We start from the raw sequence: 17,869 nt of genomic DNA, 5'->3' as shown, positions 1-17,869 counted from the left end.
CATTCATCTCTGGGCTGCCAGGATTGATTGAGCTGATCTGGCTGGCATGCCCCTTAATATCTTTTCCAAAGTTGTGATGACTCAATGAAGATACCATTCTTAGATAGTATTGTATTGTAGTCAAGGGTGCTAGGAGTAGCCTAACTTCCCACCTAGAACTTCTGAAAAGGACTGCCACATCTCTTCACAGGAGATGGCAGGATTGTCAGACTTGATACTTCATTTGGTTTTCATTTTTTTTTTTTTTTTTGAGACGGAGTCTCGCCCTGTCGCCCAGGCTGGAGTGCAGTGGCGCGATCTCGGCTCACTGCAAGCTCCGCCTCCCGGGTTGGTTTTCATTTTATGTGACACCCCTTAACCACCTTTTCATAGTGGTATCTGTAATGAAGACATTGTTGTGTTTATACAGACAGATAATAAATAGAAACCTGGTTCATAGACTTGTGAGTTATTTCTTCATTCTCTGAAACTTAACCTAATATGGTGGTCATATATGTAGTGCATACTTAACAGTACCCATTAATTGTTTATTTAAAATTATTTTTCTTCTGAAATGCTACTCAAACTTCTATGTGTATTCCCACTGTACATTTCACACAGAAACTATAATACCTATAGGAACAAAGATAGCATTAATAAATAATTGCATAAAATTGAACTTTTAAAAAAATACAAATTAACATTATGGAAGTTATTTTCATTTTTTCTTTTTAATGGAACGTGAATTTTTAGGTTCCTGCAGCAGAGTCTAAGAAATAAAAGTTTACAGATGAATGACTATAAGATTGCTCTATTGTGTAATGCATACTCTACAAATTCAGAATGTTTTACATTACCCATGGGAGCTCTGGTAGAAACTATTTATGGAAATGGAATTATGAGGATACCTCTCCCTGGAACAAACTGTATGGCTTCAGGATCTATTACCCCCTTACCTATGAACCTCCTGGATTCACTGACAGTTCATGCCAAAATGAGGTATGTTCTTTTTATTAATTTGGTTCCATGTCAGGGAATTGATACGAGTATAGTATAAACCTTTATTTCATGATTTTATGTGTGTATTATTTCATAGTCAGGTACATTTAAGAAAAAAAAATTAGCTTTATTTTATTACAAAAGTAAATATTTTTTATTATAGGAATTCTAGGATAAACAAACCCAAAGAAAGTAATTGTTGTAATCTCTACATGAGAGATAAGCATTATAAAAATTTTTTGCACATTTTTTTCATTTTTTATAGATAATTAAGAATGAGGACTAGTGTAGCTAGAGCTTCCAACATTTTTGGAAAGGGCTAGAAATCCAGATTTTTTATTAGTAGTCTTTCAGCTTTTAAGTATTGGCTCAAATTTGAAACAACCACTGTATAGGCCAAAGAGAATTTGTCTGTGGGCCTCCAAGTGGAGCATCAGTCCTGGTAGAGCTATGCTCTTTTTTCAGATGGTAACCATTGTGATAGAATTACACATGTGCTTCACTTGCATATATAACAGATTTGAGCAAAGCCCCATTAGAACGTAACATTTGGGTCTTAGCAGTGATTTATTAAAGTAAATCTGTGGCAAAAGTTATTTAATTTCCCAAATGTATTTTGATGCATCATTTGAGTGACCAAAATCCCTCAAGCATGCCCTTATGAGTTGAACCCAAAGTTTGTTTTTCCATGAGCAGGGGGATCCGTATGCATATTGAAAGCACCACAGAAACGGAATGAGTCTCAGATTGTGCAGTGCATCCTTACCAAGTGTCCTGCACAGCTTTAAACACATTAAATGAATCAACTTCATTTGAATCATTTAAGTTCAAATTTATACTAAGTTACTTCTAAGTAGAGTAGCCCCTATGTTTATGTCAAAAATATGGATTTTTATTTTCTTCCCTTTTTTTCTCCTCAGCCTTATTCACAGCATTGCAACCAGGGTGATAAAACTTGCTCATGCAAAGTCCAGTGTGGCCTTGGCTCCAGCCCTAGTGGAAACTTACAGTCGTTTATTGGTCTATATGGAAATAGAGTCTTTGGGCATCAAAGGATTTATCAGTAAGACAGGACTTTCTGGTGTTTATAACTATTAACCCATTCATTAACTCTAAAGTTACTTTTCTAGGTCCTGGGGACACAGCAGAGAACAAGTCACCACCATGATGGAGCTTATGGAGGGGGACATTAAATAAATGAAATATACAATATGTCAGATGATACATGTTATAGAGAAAAATAAAGCTAAAAGGCATAGGAAGTGTGAGGGTCGGGGGGTTTGTTGCATTTTTAAGTAAAGTGGTAAGAAAAGGTTAATGTGCTAGGTGCGTGGGATGCGGTGAGCAGGATAGACCTGGTCCCTGTCCTCATGCAAATGGATTCTGCCTGAGGCAGCAATGCTGTCCTCCAGTGCATACGAAGGCTGACTGGCAATAAAGAAGGAATTTTCCTACATTGCAGAAGATACATTATAATGTCTCATTTATTATATAGTTCTAAAATAATAGATACTTTCTAATATAGAAGTGTTTTTCTGATTCATGGTAATTCCAGCTTTTCACGAATACCGCATAGTCTTAATTTTAACCACAATAACTCTTCTTAGATAACTGATTGTTGAATATAACTTTCTTAGGGGTAGGAGGAAACAAGGGCAGGTATAATACAATTTTTTGTATTAAAAAGTGAACCTCATACTTCAAAAGGTATGGAACATTAATTGTCTAAAAAAGATATCAGAATTGAGAAGATTAATGTTTTTTCATATCTTGTCTCATTTTATTTTTCCAGATAAACATGATTATCAATTGCCAAATCCCAGGAAAAAAGCAAACTTGATATTATAGTTAGGATCTGAATTTTTCCTTACTGTTAAAGTAGAAAATAAGAAAATATGGAGAATATATATGTGTGTGTGCGTGTGTATTTTCACAATCAAATCTTTATATTTTACTCAATGTGACTTTCTTCAAATATCTTTTCATGCATAGCCTTTAATAATTGGTACCTTAAATTGTCTTTTTCCTCCAGGTCAGCTTTTGCCGACTGTTTTCAAATCACATGCATGGGGGATCTTACACACACTCCTTGAGATGTTCAGCTACCGGATGCATCATATTCAGCCTCATTACAGAGTTCAGCTCCTGAGTCATCTTCATACTTTGGCTGCAGTTGCACAAACAAACCAGAACCAGCTCCATCTTTGGTGAGCTCATTGAAGACCATCTTTCCTTAAGATTTATTAGAGGCCGGGCGCGGTGGCTCACGCCTGTAATCCCAGCACTTTGGGAGGCCGAGGCGGGCGGATCACGAGGTCAGGAGATCGAGACCATCCTGGCTAACACAGTGAAACCCCGTCTCTACTAAAAAATACAAAAAATTAGCCGGGCGTGGTGGCGGGCGCCTGTAGTCCCAGCTACGCGGGAGGCTGAGGCAGGAGAATGGCGTGAATCCGGGAGGCGGAGCTTGCAGTGAGCCGAGATCGCGCCACTGCACTCCAGCCTGGGCGACAGAGCGAGACTCCGTCTCAAAAAAAAAAAAAAAAAAAAAAAAAGATTTATTAGAAACTTTCTTGGAGATGAGGTTCTTAATCCTTTACCTTATAGTTTTTTTTTATTATTATTATTCATCTGTCATAAAACTTCTCTGCTTCTAAAGTATTTTGTTTCCAGTATAGGAGCAGAGTCCAGCTTTTTAAATAGAAACTGATTAAGATAGTTGAGTCCTTCCTTCAGGATCTTTGGACTGAGAATTAGTACTTCCAGGGTATTTATTATTATGTTGTAACTTAGCTCTTTAGAATGCTGGTTTTAAGTATACTTCAGATTATGGTTAAAGTATCATGTCACATTGATTTTGCTTTACATTAAAATATATTTTAGATAGAAAAATGTAATTTTTGAATTGCAGTATCTCCAGGTGAAATTTTTTAGTCCTATAGGTGACAAGCCATCTTTTTCAAATGTGTAAAAAGTCACGATTTTCACTATAAAATTGGACACATTAGGTTTTTTAAACAAATTAAGCAACATTTATTCTCACACAAAAGTTCTTTTTAATTAAAGAAGGGATAGTCATAGATTGCATGTTTTTCCATTGTAATTAACCTTAGATTTAATTCCATAATTCTGAAATTTTTTTACATTTCTTTTTATTCTCCCACTTTTCAGTGTCGAGAGCACTGCTCTCAGGCTTATAACAGCATTAGGTAGCTCAGAGGTACAACCGCAGTTTACACGCTTCCTTAGTGATCCCAAAACAGTGCTCTCAGCAGAATCTGAAGAACTGAACCGAGCCTTGATATTGACCTTGGCTAGAGCAACTCATGTAACAGGTATGGTGAATATGTGACTACAAACAACAACAGATGAATTAAAGTGTGCCATGATTCTGCTAATTACTATAGTTATAACATACTAAAAAGATACTTTTCATTTGTTTGAAAAAAGCCAGTTGTTTTGATATCTTCACTATTTCACTCATTTATGGAAGCTCTTTTGTGTACCATCATTCTATTAATAACTGCGTTGAGCATCAGTTTTCAGCTATCCATAATTTTAAAGTAGTAATACTTTAAGCTTTTTGGTCTCAGGACTGCTTTACACTCTTAAAAACAAAATTGAAATTCCCAAAGAGTTTCTGTTTATATGGATTATATCTATGAATATTTATTCTATTAGATATTAAAATTAAGAAGTTTAAAAATATTAATTTGTTTTTAAATAGCAATAATAAACATTACATGTTAATATATGATGTTATGAAAAAAAGTATATTTTCTAAAGCAAAACTTTAGTGAGAAGAGGTGCCATTGTTTTACATTTTTGCTTCTCTAATATCTGGTGTAAAGGAAGACATAGTTTGGATTCTCATCTGCTTAGACATTTAATCCATTGAAGTTTTAGTTGAAGTAAGTGAAAAATGTGGCCTCACACAGATGAGGTTGGAAAGAGAGGAGTATTTTAATAGCTTTTTCAGATAATTGGGAATGTTCTTTGACATCACATGGAAAAATGATAGTTACTTAAAGGTTAGCTGCAATATGGAATCCAAAACCCCCAGTGAACTTCATGTACTTTGTTACATTATAATCTGTACATCCGTTTTGTACATTTAGTGGATTTTTAAATCCATGCATGTTTTGTAACTTCATGAATTATTCATTTTGAAAATACTGGTTCACTGAGTTATGTAGATCTAGCAAACGTTGACATTTTGTTTATACAGTATCAGAAAATTACATTTGTTAATATCACTGCAAAGTTTATTAGAAAAATCTAAGTTTTAGAATGCTATCATGTCGTGGTAGATACAGGTTTTCCAAAATTTCAATTTTTACTTGAAAGGTCAAATTTTATCATTGGAAAAAGTTACTATCATTTGTTTTCCTTAAAGTGACAAGCTCATTTTGTTAATTTTCAAGAAAATGTCTGCTAAATACGTAAGTCTAGCTAGCTATAGTTTTCTGTCAGACGTTCTTTCAAGTAAAATTGGAATTCAAAAAAAAAAAAAGCAGCTGATTTAACTCAGTGCTCAGTCAGTCACACAAGTGCACAAGTGTTTTTCCTCAAGACACCCATCAAACTTTGGAACACTAGGCATATGCTTCCCCTTTTGTTACATATGATATTTAAAATAGGTGTCGAGATTGACACTGGCACTTTTCTTTTACTGAGTGCATGTGGTGGAGAATACAAAGCCTTTTCATCTAGTCTGGCACCACTGTTTGATTTGTGCTTAGGACCAGCAGTTTTACCACCATTGCTTTTGTACTGTCAGTGCTCATATCAAGTGAAAAAGCCAATGATATCTTTTTATTATTAGTTGACCTCATTGAATCTTTGAAGGGCTATTGGGGAATCCCCAAGAGGTCTACAGACCACACTTGAGAACTGATGTTTTAAAGAGATAGTTATTGATTTTAGCAACCTCAAATACGTTTATGTAAATTATGTTGTTTTACATAAAGAACCCTCTTCAATTCTGAGATTTATACATGCATTATGTAATTATTTCACTCACCAAAAAAGATATCTTTCTTTATTCTATTCCCTTGGCCGAATAAAGTACTACTAAATCAGTGTCAAAGTAAATGAACAGTAGTGATGGGCTTGTATTACTGTTATCGTTGGTACTCTGTAACCTCAAAAAAAGAGAGATTCCAAATGTCTTTTGTCATCTTTTCATAAACTGTTGTCATATTTTCAAATGTGATCATCCAGATCACTCATAAACTAAGCAAATTTAGGTTCTAAGCTGAATATAACTAGTTAAGCAATGAATGCACTGCAGTGAAATTCTCAGTGTACATAATTATTATTTTCGCTATAATCTTTTATGAATTGTGGATATAATCATTTATATCTGGATTACATCTATTTGTTTATGTTTAGATTTTTTTACAGGCTCTGATTCAATTCAGGGAACTTGGTGTAAAGACATACTTCAGACCATCATGAGTTTCACTCCTCATAATTGGGCGTCACACACCCTGAGCTGTTTTCCAGGCCCACTACAGGTAATTTGGTCTTGAATTACTTATTGAATGCACATGAAATCCTTCTTCCCATTCACAGTGGTGTTCTAGAGTGAGTCTTGGTGACTTCTGAATAAAATTAGCTTTTATTTATTTTAAAACATATTTAGGGGCTGGGCATGGTGGCACAAGCCTCTGGTCCTAACTGCCTGAGAGGCTGAGGCAAGGGGGATGGCTTGAGCCCAGGAATTCAAGTTCACAAGGAACTGTGGTCACACCACTGTACCACAGCCTGGGTGACAGAGCCAGACCCTGTCTGTAGAAAAAAAAAAAAAAAAGTCATTACTTACAAAATCTCTCAAGTTGTTCTGTGTCCTACTCTGGTACTGGACATGTTTCTAAAAATTTAATTATTATGGTTTCATCTTAGTTAACAGTTTTAAGTGGAGGAAGAGTAGAAAGACGAAAAAAAAAAGTGAAAAAAATTGAAAATGAGAAAAAAAGTTAATGGTTTTAGAATCTCATGAAAATTAACATAGTACCTGAAAACTTTTTTCTCTCTCATAGAACTGAAATGGGGAGAAGTATAATGTAATGGAACTTCACAGAGTGCACATAATATGACACTTCACTGAATTTTTTTCTTAATCACAGAAAAACTGTAAACCTGGCTTTTCTAATAGGGAGAAAGGCAAACCTCATCTGTCTTCTCCTTTTCAGAAAAAATGTTAGGCATGATGAATATCCATTTTTCATAACTCCTGGTAGGGCTAGAGCATTTGGTTTTTAAACTTACCAAATCACCTGGAGGGCTTGCTAAGCTACAGTTGGCTGGGCCCCTAGCCACAGAGCTTCTGATTCAGTAAATCTGGGATAAGGTCTGAGAATTTTGCATTTCTTGTAAGACCCAGATGATGCTGATACTGCTGGTGTTGGGACCACACTCTGAGAATCACTGGGCTAGTGCAATGGATTTTCCTCAAAGACACTAACATATGTAGCCAAAGGGTAGAGACATTTCATTCTTTTTTTTCTTTTTAAGATTGGTGGAAGTATCAACAGATGATTGAAGAAGCTTTGAATTCAGGCTTACTTAGAATTTCCATTTAGGAAATCTAGGAAAAGGAATCTTGGAGATAATCTAGTCAAGCTTATGTATTTTCCAGACACAGAAATTCAGGCCTTAATTGCTGAGTTGCTCAAGGTGACCTAGAGTTTATTAATGTCAGAATCAAGTCTAGAACTGGTTTATTAACTCCATATCCAGTGCTCTTTCTACTATAACCAATGAAATAAACTTCTGATCCTCTTTTTAGGCATTCTTCAAACAAAATAATGTGCCTCAGGAAAGCCGTTTTAATCTGAAAAAAAATGTGGAGGAGGAGTATAGGAAGTGGAAGTCAATGAGCAATGAAAATGACATTATTACCCACTTCTCTATGCAGGGCTCCCCTCCTCTCTTTCTTTGTCTTCTCTGGAAAATGCTCTTGGAAACAGATCATATTAATCAGATTGGCTATAGGTAAGTCAAAAACCTAATTTGCATTCCATTTGGCAAATTGTTGTATCCATACAACAATGGAGTTTATGTTTTACTCTCTGCCTTCCAGAGTATTAGAGAGAATTGGAGCCAGGGCCTTGGTAGCGCATGTGAGGACATTTGCAGATTTCCTGGTATATGAGTTTTCTACATCAGCAGGGGGTCAGCAACTCAATAAATGCATTGAAATTCTTAATGACATGGTATGGAAGTATAACATTGTTACACTGGACAGATTAATTCTCTGCCTGGTAAGAATAAATATGTTTCTAAGCTTATTCTCTTAGATCAAGACTAATATATGTTATGCCAATCTGCTCTATATTGCTTTGAAGGATTTAATGAATTTATACTATATCAAGCATTGCTGTCACTTCCTTAAAGAGCTGGAAATTTTCCAATTTCTATTTTTGTTTGTTTTTGTTTTTTTGTTTGTTTTTTGAGACAGGGTCTCGCTCTGTCGCCCAGTGCAGTGGCGTGATCATGGCTCACTGCAGCCTCAACCTCGTGGTCTCAAGCAATCTCCTCTTGCCTCAGCCTCCTGAGTAGCTGGGAGTACAGGCATATGCTACCATACCCAGCTAATTTTTTTTCTTTTTAACTTTTTTATAGAGATGGGGTTTCTCCATGTTGCCCAGGCTGGTCTCGAACTCCTGGGCTGAAGCAATCCTCCCTCTTCAGCTTCCCAAAGTGCTGGGATTACAGGCGTGAGCTACTGCTTCCAGCCCCAATTTCCTTATTCATTCATTTAATAAGTACATATTGAATATCAACTGTGTTCTATGTATAGAAGGTACAGAAGTAAATAAAACAGATGTGGTCCTAGCCTTGTGATACTTTGAAAATATGAGCAATTAGACCCTGAGTTGATTCTCCAAAACTCCCACTAGAGGGAGGAAGTAGCAGTAAGTCACTGTATTTCTTTACAGAGTGCGAATATAACCATTTCTGTATACTTCGGTAACAAACATTCCCCAAATGTTTTTTTTTTTCTCCTGACTTTGATGTCTATTTCCAGCAGAATTTTTTTTTTTTTTTTTTTTTTTTTTTTTTTGATATGGAGTCTTGCTCTGTCGCCCAGGCTGGAGTGCAGTGGCGTGATGTTGGCTCACTGCAAGCTCTGCCTTCCGGGTTCACGCCATTATCCTGCCTCAGCCTCCCAAGTAGCTGGGACTACAGGTGCCCACCACCACACCCGGCTAATTTTTTGTATTTTTAGTAGAGATGGGGTTTCACCGTGTTAGCCAGGATGGTCTCAATCTCCTGACCTCGTGTTCTGCCCGCCTTGGCCTCCGAAAGTGCTGGGATTACAAGTGTGAGCCACCGCACCTGGCCTTCGGGTAGATTTCTTTAAAAAGATACTGAAGTAGGCTGGAAAATGCTACATTGAAAAAAATTCTATGGTGGTGATATTTGGAGTGGCATAGTTTAACGTTAACCCCTTAGCTGTGGAGCATAGATATAAAAGTAGTTATTATATTTTAGGGGGAATAGTGTAAGTCTATAAATCAATAAGATGTCAGGATAAGATGGAGGTGTAGAAAAAATATTTCTAGGAAACAGTGAGAAATCTTATCTGCTTAGGTGATAGCTGTGAAAGATAGATTAAATTTTTAAAAGTAAAGATGGACATCCCAGGCAGAAGGAATAGTAAGCCAAAAATAGGCAAGAAAGGTCATATATGTTTGGGGAATACTGAACAGTTGGTTTGGGATAGACTAGACGTCTAAGGAAATTATAATAGTGAGATTTTACTTTGTTAAAATCTAGGCTTTCAGATGGCCCTCATGATTTTACACAGGTTGAACATTTTCATATAATTTTTCTGTTGTTTTTCAAAGGCCATGCGTAGTCACGAAGGAAATGAAGCCCAGGTTTGTTATTTCATAATTCAGTTGCTGTTACTCAAACCAAATGATTTTAGAAATCGAGTAAGTGACTTTGTGAAGGAAAATTCCCCAGAGCACTGGTTACAGAATGACTGGCATACCAAGCACATGAATTATCACAAGGTACTAGTTCTAATTAGTATTTCAAATAGTCCTTTTAAAGCCGTACTTGAGTATTTGATGAATTGATTTGGCCGTTTTCTCTCTGGTTCTAATGTTTTTTCTCTTGTCTATATAGAAGTAAGTTAGCTCTCTGAACTTCTTCAAGGTTTGAGAGTTTCTATAATGTTGAGAATAAATTGAAACTGCAGTTTTAGTGGACATAAGGACTTATATAAAAAGAAGTAAAGTATAATCAAGTATAATTTTAAATGTTTCCTTGCAAAAAAAAAAAACTAAACAATGTTTTCACGTTTAGCTCTTTTAAGAGAATTTTTTAAAAAATGCTCTAACCATTTATCATCTTCTCAATTCCACAGAAATATCCAGAGAAGTTGTATTTTGAGGGCCTCGCGGAACAGGTGGATCCTCCTGTACAGATCCAGTCTCCCTATCTGCCCATCTATTTTGGGAATGTGTGTCTTCGATTCCTTCCAGTATTTGATATAGTAATCCACAGATTTTTAGAGTTGCTTCCAGTATCCAAATCACTGGAGACTCTACTGGATCACCTAGGAGGCTTATATAAATTTCATGGTGAGTTTTTTCAAATTTTAATTTCATCTAATACCTCCATTATCAAAAGTAGGATGGGCAGGACCACATGGTAATAGTGGCTCTAAAGGTTTTATTTTAATTATTTTAAAAATGAAGTGTTTTGAGGATAAGTACTATGGATGGTGCCATGAAGTATAAAATATACAACATAAAAATATAAACAAAAGTATGAGTTCAGAACAGGGTGATGTTACTGTAAACTAAACAGATCTTGGCGGCCTTCTTGGGTGGGTAGGATTTGAACTTGATGCATCCAATTTATAGCAGCAGCAGGGAAAATACAGCATACGAGGCAGAAGGGATCATTTGGGGGAAATCATGGAGGAGATAAAATAAGGTATATTTGAAGAAAAATTGCTACATTGGGTTGAACTGAAAATTATTACCAGAGAGTTCTAGAAATAAGATTGGAAAGACAGATTGTACCTAACTGTAGATCACCTTGAATGCTAGGCTGATTTTGTAATTGCAGATAATAATCAACTGGAAGTTATTGAGTATGATCATGGCATAGGAAACATTATTTCAGAAAGATACATCCAGTTATAGTTGGCAGCAGTCTTAGGATGAAGCCATTACAAGGACATGTCAAAAAGCTCAGTTGTGTGATTAGTATCTAAGCAACAGTGGTTGCATTGAAAATGAGAGAAAAGGGACAAATGGTCACAAAAGAAGGAACAGGACTTGATTGGCTGGTTATAAGGAGAATATTGAAAGAAGAAGACAACTAAAATTTTAAGCATAGTAACTGGAGAGTGGCAGGGTCAGTGACAGAAATGTGAAGGTCCTGGAGCAGCCACTATGGGAACAAAGTGTTTGTCTGGCGGGCAGTCCTGCTTCATCTTTAAGATACCTTCCCTCAAAGCAGAAGTATGAATTGTGTGTTAACATGGTAGAATAGGCATAAAGTTCAAGTGAGCATTCTTTTAAAAACATTTTTCTTTTGGACTAGGTAATATACATACTTGATGGGGAAGAGTATACAGTGAAAGGTAATTAGTCCCATCCTGGCCTCCAGCTACCCAGTTTCTTTCGTAGGCGGCCAATGTTACCAGTCTCTTGCCATCCCCTCTTAGATATCCTGGCTGGTTTTTTTGTTTGTTTGTTTTTAACACAAGTAAAATATAATACACATATTGTTCTGTACCCTGTTTGTTTCAACTTTATCATGTATTAGGGTTGGTCATTTGTATTAGTACGTAAAGAGCTGCCTCATACATGCCATAATTTACTTTATCAGTCCCGTTTTTGACCTTTTAGGCTGTTTTTCATCTTTCGCTAGTGTAAACAGGGCTGCAATGACATCCCTTGTTGTATGTCAAGGGATTAAAATTTATGCAGGATAAATTTTCAGAAATGGAATTGCTTCCACTTAAATAAAAACAAATATAAATACAAACTGTATATTACTAGAAACTTTCTGAGCCTTCTGCCTCTCCTCAGATTAAAATATTCATAGTATACAATTGCCCAGCATGTGAAGTTGTTTCATAAATCTTCTGAGCTGTTTTTCAGTTATCTGGAAAGCAGTTGATCAGTTTTTCACAGTTATTAGTAACCAGTTAAACATTGTGGTGGTATGTTTTTTTCTTGGCAGATCGTCCAGTGACTTATCTGTATAACACTCTGCACTATTATGAAATGCACCTGAGAGACCGCGCATTTCTCAAACGAAAACTTGTCCATGCGATCATTGGCTCTCTGAAGGATAATCGACCGCAGGGCTGGTGTCTAAGTGACACTTACCTGAAATGCGCTATGAATGCACGAGAGGAAAATCCTTGGGTTCCAGATGACACCTACTATTGCAGATTGATTGGCAGACTAGTTGATAATATCCTTTTTATTGTGATTTTAGACTCCCAGAAATAACAGTATTTTGATTTATGAGAATATATTTTTTCTTTTAAAGTAATTTTTTATGTATTTCAAGGTTTTAATTTTTTTTAAGATCACTTCCATTTTCATCTCTGTAAAGATCTGAAATCTTAAATTAGCAGCATCATGCCAGATAGGCTGAAATTCTATTAAAATTTATATTTTAGAACTTGAGGATAAGTGGTAAAAAAAATTATATTAAAAATAGACTTTATGGAGATTTGTTTCAAAGAAAAAATCTTATTCTTACATACTGTTTTGTAGCACATGCATCTGTGTGCTACTGCAGAACGTAGGATCTTGTTACTTTAAAAAAATTAATGTTTGTAGTAAATAATAAATGATAAAATATATTTTTCTTTATTGAAAAGGTATATTTTAGTGAAAATATACTTGAATGTTTATTTCTTCATTTTGATTTTATATTTTCAGTTATTAGCACTCTATACTTAATGTCTATAACCGTACCACTATTTTACTAGGTAAGAAATTCTACGTAAATGAGCATGACTTATTTTCCTACACAAAGGAATTTATTTTCTGAAGCAAAAGAATGACTCATTAGAAAATAATTTTCATATTAGTGTCTTATAACTATTAAAAGAAATAGGCTCATGAAACCTAGATATACCTTGGTTGCATCTATGGCTATTATATGTCATATTTATAAGAACCCACCTGTAACACCAACCATTTATACCTGTGGTTAATCAAATGGTTGCTCTTAATACATTTCAATCATGTCAAACTCATTTGTATTTGGTTTGCATTTGCCTCTTAATCTCTCTAAGTGTAGATAAATCACTTCTTGGCAGATAATAATCAGATAAATTGACAATCAGATGAGATAGTCCAATTGTTATTGCTTTAACTGTGTGCACCGATGGCTGGCAAATCTCCTGGTCCCTTTCCAAACTGTGACTGGAGATTCAATGAGTTTCCCAACCCAGCTGCCCATGCTCTCCATGTTACTTGTGTGGAGCTCATGGCCTTGGCAGTTTCAGGCAAAGAAGTTGGGAATGCCCTTCTAAATGTTGTCCTAAAAAGGTATGTATTCTGGTTCATGCAGTAAGATTTGTTGTTTATTTGTGAACAGAATGGTATTCTATTTCGAACTTTTAAGACAAACCTGTTGCCGCAAGGCTGATGCACATTGGATGATGACTGTTTTCTGGTTCCAGATCTTGTCTTTGTGATATAGGAGTTATGGAATGAGCCCTGGACAGGATCCTAAGATCCGGGTTTGTTCCTACTTCTACTCATTAATAGCAGTTTGACATTTAATATAGGAATAATGTTAACTTGTCACTTAAAACAAGATTCTCTTCATCTTGTTTTCAAGATTTCAAGATTCTTTTAAAAATTAGCATGAAGTATGGGATAATGATTGGGGAGGAAGTATTTTTAAAAAGCCTTCTTGAGTTTTTATGCATATTACATTTTTATTCAATAAAAAATTCCCCATTGTTTTATTGAAATGGATTAGTTGTCGATCCTCTGAATTAGATATATTCTTTAAAAATAAGATCCGTTGTCAGCCATCTAAAATGTTTTTATAAATTCATACTTACATTCTTTTTTGCCGGTTGCAGTCAGCCTTTAGTGCCAAGAGAGAACATTACAGCATGGATGAATGCAATTGGTTTGATCATCACTGCCCTACCAGTGAGTTAATAATTGTGATTTGTACTTAGTGATGAAATACAGCCAGCTGTTCCATGTCAGCATAAAGAAAAAGATGCATATAGGATGCCCTTGTACGGGACGTCATGCAAATTAATGAAGTATTTTATGTTTTTAAAGTTTTTTCATATTATTACTGCTTTAAAAATCTACAGTGACTAGTTTTTGCTTTTCTGTATTAGATCTAAATATATCTATGTGACTTACAGGTCTCTGCATTTTCTGGTATCACCTTACCTATCCAACTTTAGTTTTTACATAATAGCCTGATCTACTCTTGGCCACTTAACATGTTGTATATCTACAGCCTTTGTTCCTGCAGATAGTGCTTAAGACATGTTTTAGGTACTTCTGAATGTGAGGGAATAAGACATTTTTCTTATTCCAGAACCTTCTTCTTTCCATCACCTTCTCTAAAGCCTATTCATTCTTTGCTAGCTTAGAGCCTCCTTTCTCAGTGAATGAAGCCTTCCCTGACATTTCCAGCTCACATGAAGACTCCTTTCTCTGACCTCCACACATATTATTTTTAAATAAATAATAAAGCTATAGATTTATTGTTTGATAAATTAATTGATTTACTGCATAGTATATATCAGGTACCTAAATGAGCTGGACAGATACATGTATGGAGCCCCTTAACTCACAGGTACTTCTCCCAGGTTGTTACTGACTTAATTTGACCAGTTACAAAGTCACCCAACTGTATTGTGCAGAAGCTGGAAAAATAGAAAACTTTAAAGAATGAGACAACACTATTACTTTAGACTTTGGGGTGGAATGCTGGATAAGTGATATTTTTCACCAGCTTTCCTCCGATTTTAAAGGAGCCGTATTGGATTGTTCTTCATGATCGAATTGTGAGTGTCATCAGCAGCCCCAGCTTGACGTCTGAAACAGAGTGGGTTGGCTATCCGTTCCGCCTCTTTGATTTCACTGCCTGTCATCAGTCCTACTCTGAGATGAGTTGTAGCTATACGTTAGCTCTTGCACATGCCGTGTGGCACCATTCTAGCATCGGACAACTTTCTCTCATTCCAAAGTAAGTATAATAATTTCTTAAAGAAATTTGACATAGGCTGGGTGTGCTGTAATCCCAGCACTTTGGGAGGCCGAGGTGGGCAGATCACAAGGTCAGGCGACTGAGACCATCCTGGCCAACATTGTGAAACCCCATCTCTACTAAAAGTACAAAAATTAGCTGGGCATGTGCTGTGTGCCTGTAACCCCAGCTACTCGGGAGGCTAAGGCAGGAGAATCGCTTGAACCAAGGAGCTGGAAATTGCAGTGAACCAAGATCACGCCACTACACTCCAGCCTGGCGACAGAGTGAGACTCCATCTGAAAAAAAAAAAAAAAAAAAAAGAAATTTGATGTATTTCATTTTTTTCTAATCTCATTAACAGATGAGGTATATACTTCATTCATTAGAACAACTTGCGGCCGGGCGCGGTGACTCACGCCTGTAATCCCAGCACTTTGGGAGGCCGAGATGGGTGGATCACAAGGTCAGGAGATCGAGACCATCCTGGCCAACATGGTGAAACCCCATCTCTACTAAAAATAAAAAATTAGCTGGGCATGGTGGCGTGTTCCTGTAATCCTAGCTACTCAGGAGACTGAGGCAGGAGAATCACTTGAACCCGGGAGGCGGAGGTTGCAGTGAACCGAGATCGCGCCACTGCACTTTAGCCTGGGTGACAGAGCAAGACTCTGTCTCAAAAAAAAAAAAAAAAAAGAAAACAACTTGCAAAGTAAGTTAATCAGAAAGCTCCTTTTGCTTTAGAATTGTTTTTTAAAAATTGACTTGTGTGTGCTAGTAATAATCTAGTAATCTAGTTTTCCACTATAGTTTGAAGAAACTTAGTCAAATGCATGCTTTTTCCAGAATATATCCCAAAAGTTACCTTTTAAACTGAATAACTGATATTATCCTATTTTCCTGATGATTTTTCTTGACCATAATAATGGTATTAATTAGATTGAAATTTCTTGAGAGTGGCATTTCTATTAGATTATTCTCTTTTTATTTCAGATAATTCACCTATCAGTAGTTTTACAATTAAGAATGACTTAAATCTGATTAAAACCCCGTCTTTAGTAGAAATACAAAAAATTAGCTGAGTGTGGTAGCAGGCACCTGTAATCCCAGCACTTTGGGAGGCCGAAGTGGGTGGATCACAAGGTCAGGAGATCGAGACCATCCTGGCCAACACGGTGAAACCCCGTCTCTACTAATAAGAATTAGCCAGGCGTGGTGGTGTGCGCCCGTAATCCCAGCTAGTCAGCAGGAGAATCACTTGAACCCGGGAGGCGGAGGTTGCAGTAAGCCAAGATCACACCACTGCACTCCAGCCCAGGCAACAGTGTGAGACTCCATCTCAAAAAAATAAATAAATAAAAATAATCAAGTGAAAGTAATAGCCAGTGAGAGATGTGAGATTAATTAGAAATATTGTTACCAAATTAAAAGGAACTTTTAAAAAATTATATTTTATTGTAATACTTTGTAAATACTGTATGAACAAAATTCAAACAATTTAAATAATTTCAAGTCACAGGAGATTTTTATTTTTATCTTCAAATTTTAGGTTTCTTACTGAAGTACTTCTTCCTATAGTGAAGACTGAATTCCAGTTGCTTTATGTATACCATCTTGTTGGACCATTTTTACAAAGATTTCAGCAAGAGAGAACTCGTTGTATGATAGAGGTAAAATATAATCTGGGTTTCCTGTGACATGATTAGATTCTGAAGTATCTATTTAGGTTTCTTTACCAGTGTTATTGAAACTGCAGGTCACAACCATTAGTAGTGAAACTAGTTTAACAGGATCCAAGAGCAATTTTAGAGGACTTAGTGTGCCAGTAATGAATTTAGGGTGGGATGTATTGAATTGGAGATGCAGAGGAAACGCCCATCATGAAGGTTGAGAAGAGGTTAAGGATGGAGAAGTACATTTGAGATCTTACAGTGCAGAGGAACTAATTAAAATCATGAGAATGGATGAAGTCAGTCACTTCTAACAAAATGTCGCAAACAAGGAAAGGACCCAGGAGTAGAACCTTAAAGCAAGAGCTACCAAATGGAACTAAGAAAGTATAATCCAAAGGATCCCTAGGAGTGGAGTTATCCCAGACATCGAGAGATGGTGTCTAGAAAGGGGATTGTTTATCTCTTAATTTTAAGATAAATTACTAAACTATGAAGAGAAATTTTATTTAAGCCTTATCAGGGGCATTTTGTAGCACTATAGATTCTTTTATAAATGAAGCCATATCATATCTCATGTGCATAGAGGTGTGTATGGTATATGACAGTTCTACAGCAAAGACAGTATCCCCCAGTGCTAGTGTTGTAGTGGAGCCCAGCTGCATCATGCTGAATTACTGAATCACTTTTGATAACTTAAATAATTTTACATTATTTGTTAAATAGATTGGTGTGGCGTTTTATGACATGCTGCTGAATGTTGACCAGTGTAGCACCCATTTAAATTACATGGATCCCATCTGTGACTTCCTCTATCACATGAAGTATATGTTTACTGGTGACAGCGTGAAAGAGCAAGTAAGTTGAATTTGTTTAATTATTTTTAATGATGTTTAATTTAGAAAACTTGAACATATAGTAATAGACTTTTTTGGTTTGGGTGATTATTTTTATTTTGTCTAATTTTTTCTTTTAAGGAAAAAGTGGGTATGAGA

General features: G+C 36.0%; 1 protein-coding gene across 2 annotated transcripts in view; it reads left to right on the top strand.

Moving 5' to 3' along the window:
• The window catches only part of MED23 (mediator complex subunit 23), a 42,672-nt gene that overhangs the window by 22,206 nt on the left and 2,597 nt on the right, over window positions 1-17,869 (top strand). For both annotated transcript variants that reach the window (XM_019029796.3, XM_019029795.3), the window contains 15 exons: window positions 733-978; window positions 1,899-2,041; window positions 3,011-3,185; window positions 4,150-4,313; window positions 6,373-6,497; window positions 7,772-7,977; window positions 8,066-8,246; window positions 9,837-10,007; window positions 10,364-10,580; window positions 12,199-12,435; window positions 13,361-13,526; window positions 14,072-14,144; window positions 14,990-15,204; window positions 16,754-16,874; window positions 17,601-17,732. In XM_019029796.3, the coding sequence (XP_018885341.1) occupies window positions 733-978; window positions 1,899-2,041; window positions 3,011-3,185; window positions 4,150-4,313; window positions 6,373-6,497; window positions 7,772-7,977; window positions 8,066-8,246; window positions 9,837-10,007; window positions 10,364-10,580; window positions 12,199-12,435; window positions 13,361-13,526; window positions 14,072-14,144; window positions 14,990-15,204; window positions 16,754-16,874; window positions 17,601-17,732 (2,572 nt within the window). The remainder of the gene's footprint in view (window positions 1-732; window positions 979-1,898; window positions 2,042-3,010; window positions 3,186-4,149; window positions 4,314-6,372; window positions 6,498-7,771; window positions 7,978-8,065; window positions 8,247-9,836; window positions 10,008-10,363; window positions 10,581-12,198; window positions 12,436-13,360; window positions 13,527-14,071; window positions 14,145-14,989; window positions 15,205-16,753; window positions 16,875-17,600; window positions 17,733-17,869) is intronic.

This window comes from Gorilla gorilla, chromosome 5 (genome assembly GCF_029281585.2).
Source record: "Gorilla gorilla gorilla isolate KB3781 chromosome 5, NHGRI_mGorGor1-v2.1_pri, whole genome shotgun sequence".
NCBI lineage: Eukaryota > Metazoa > Chordata > Mammalia > Primates > Hominidae > Gorilla > Gorilla gorilla.
The sequence above is the reverse complement of the archived record's forward strand: the minus strand, read 5'-3'. Positions and strand labels throughout refer to the sequence as shown.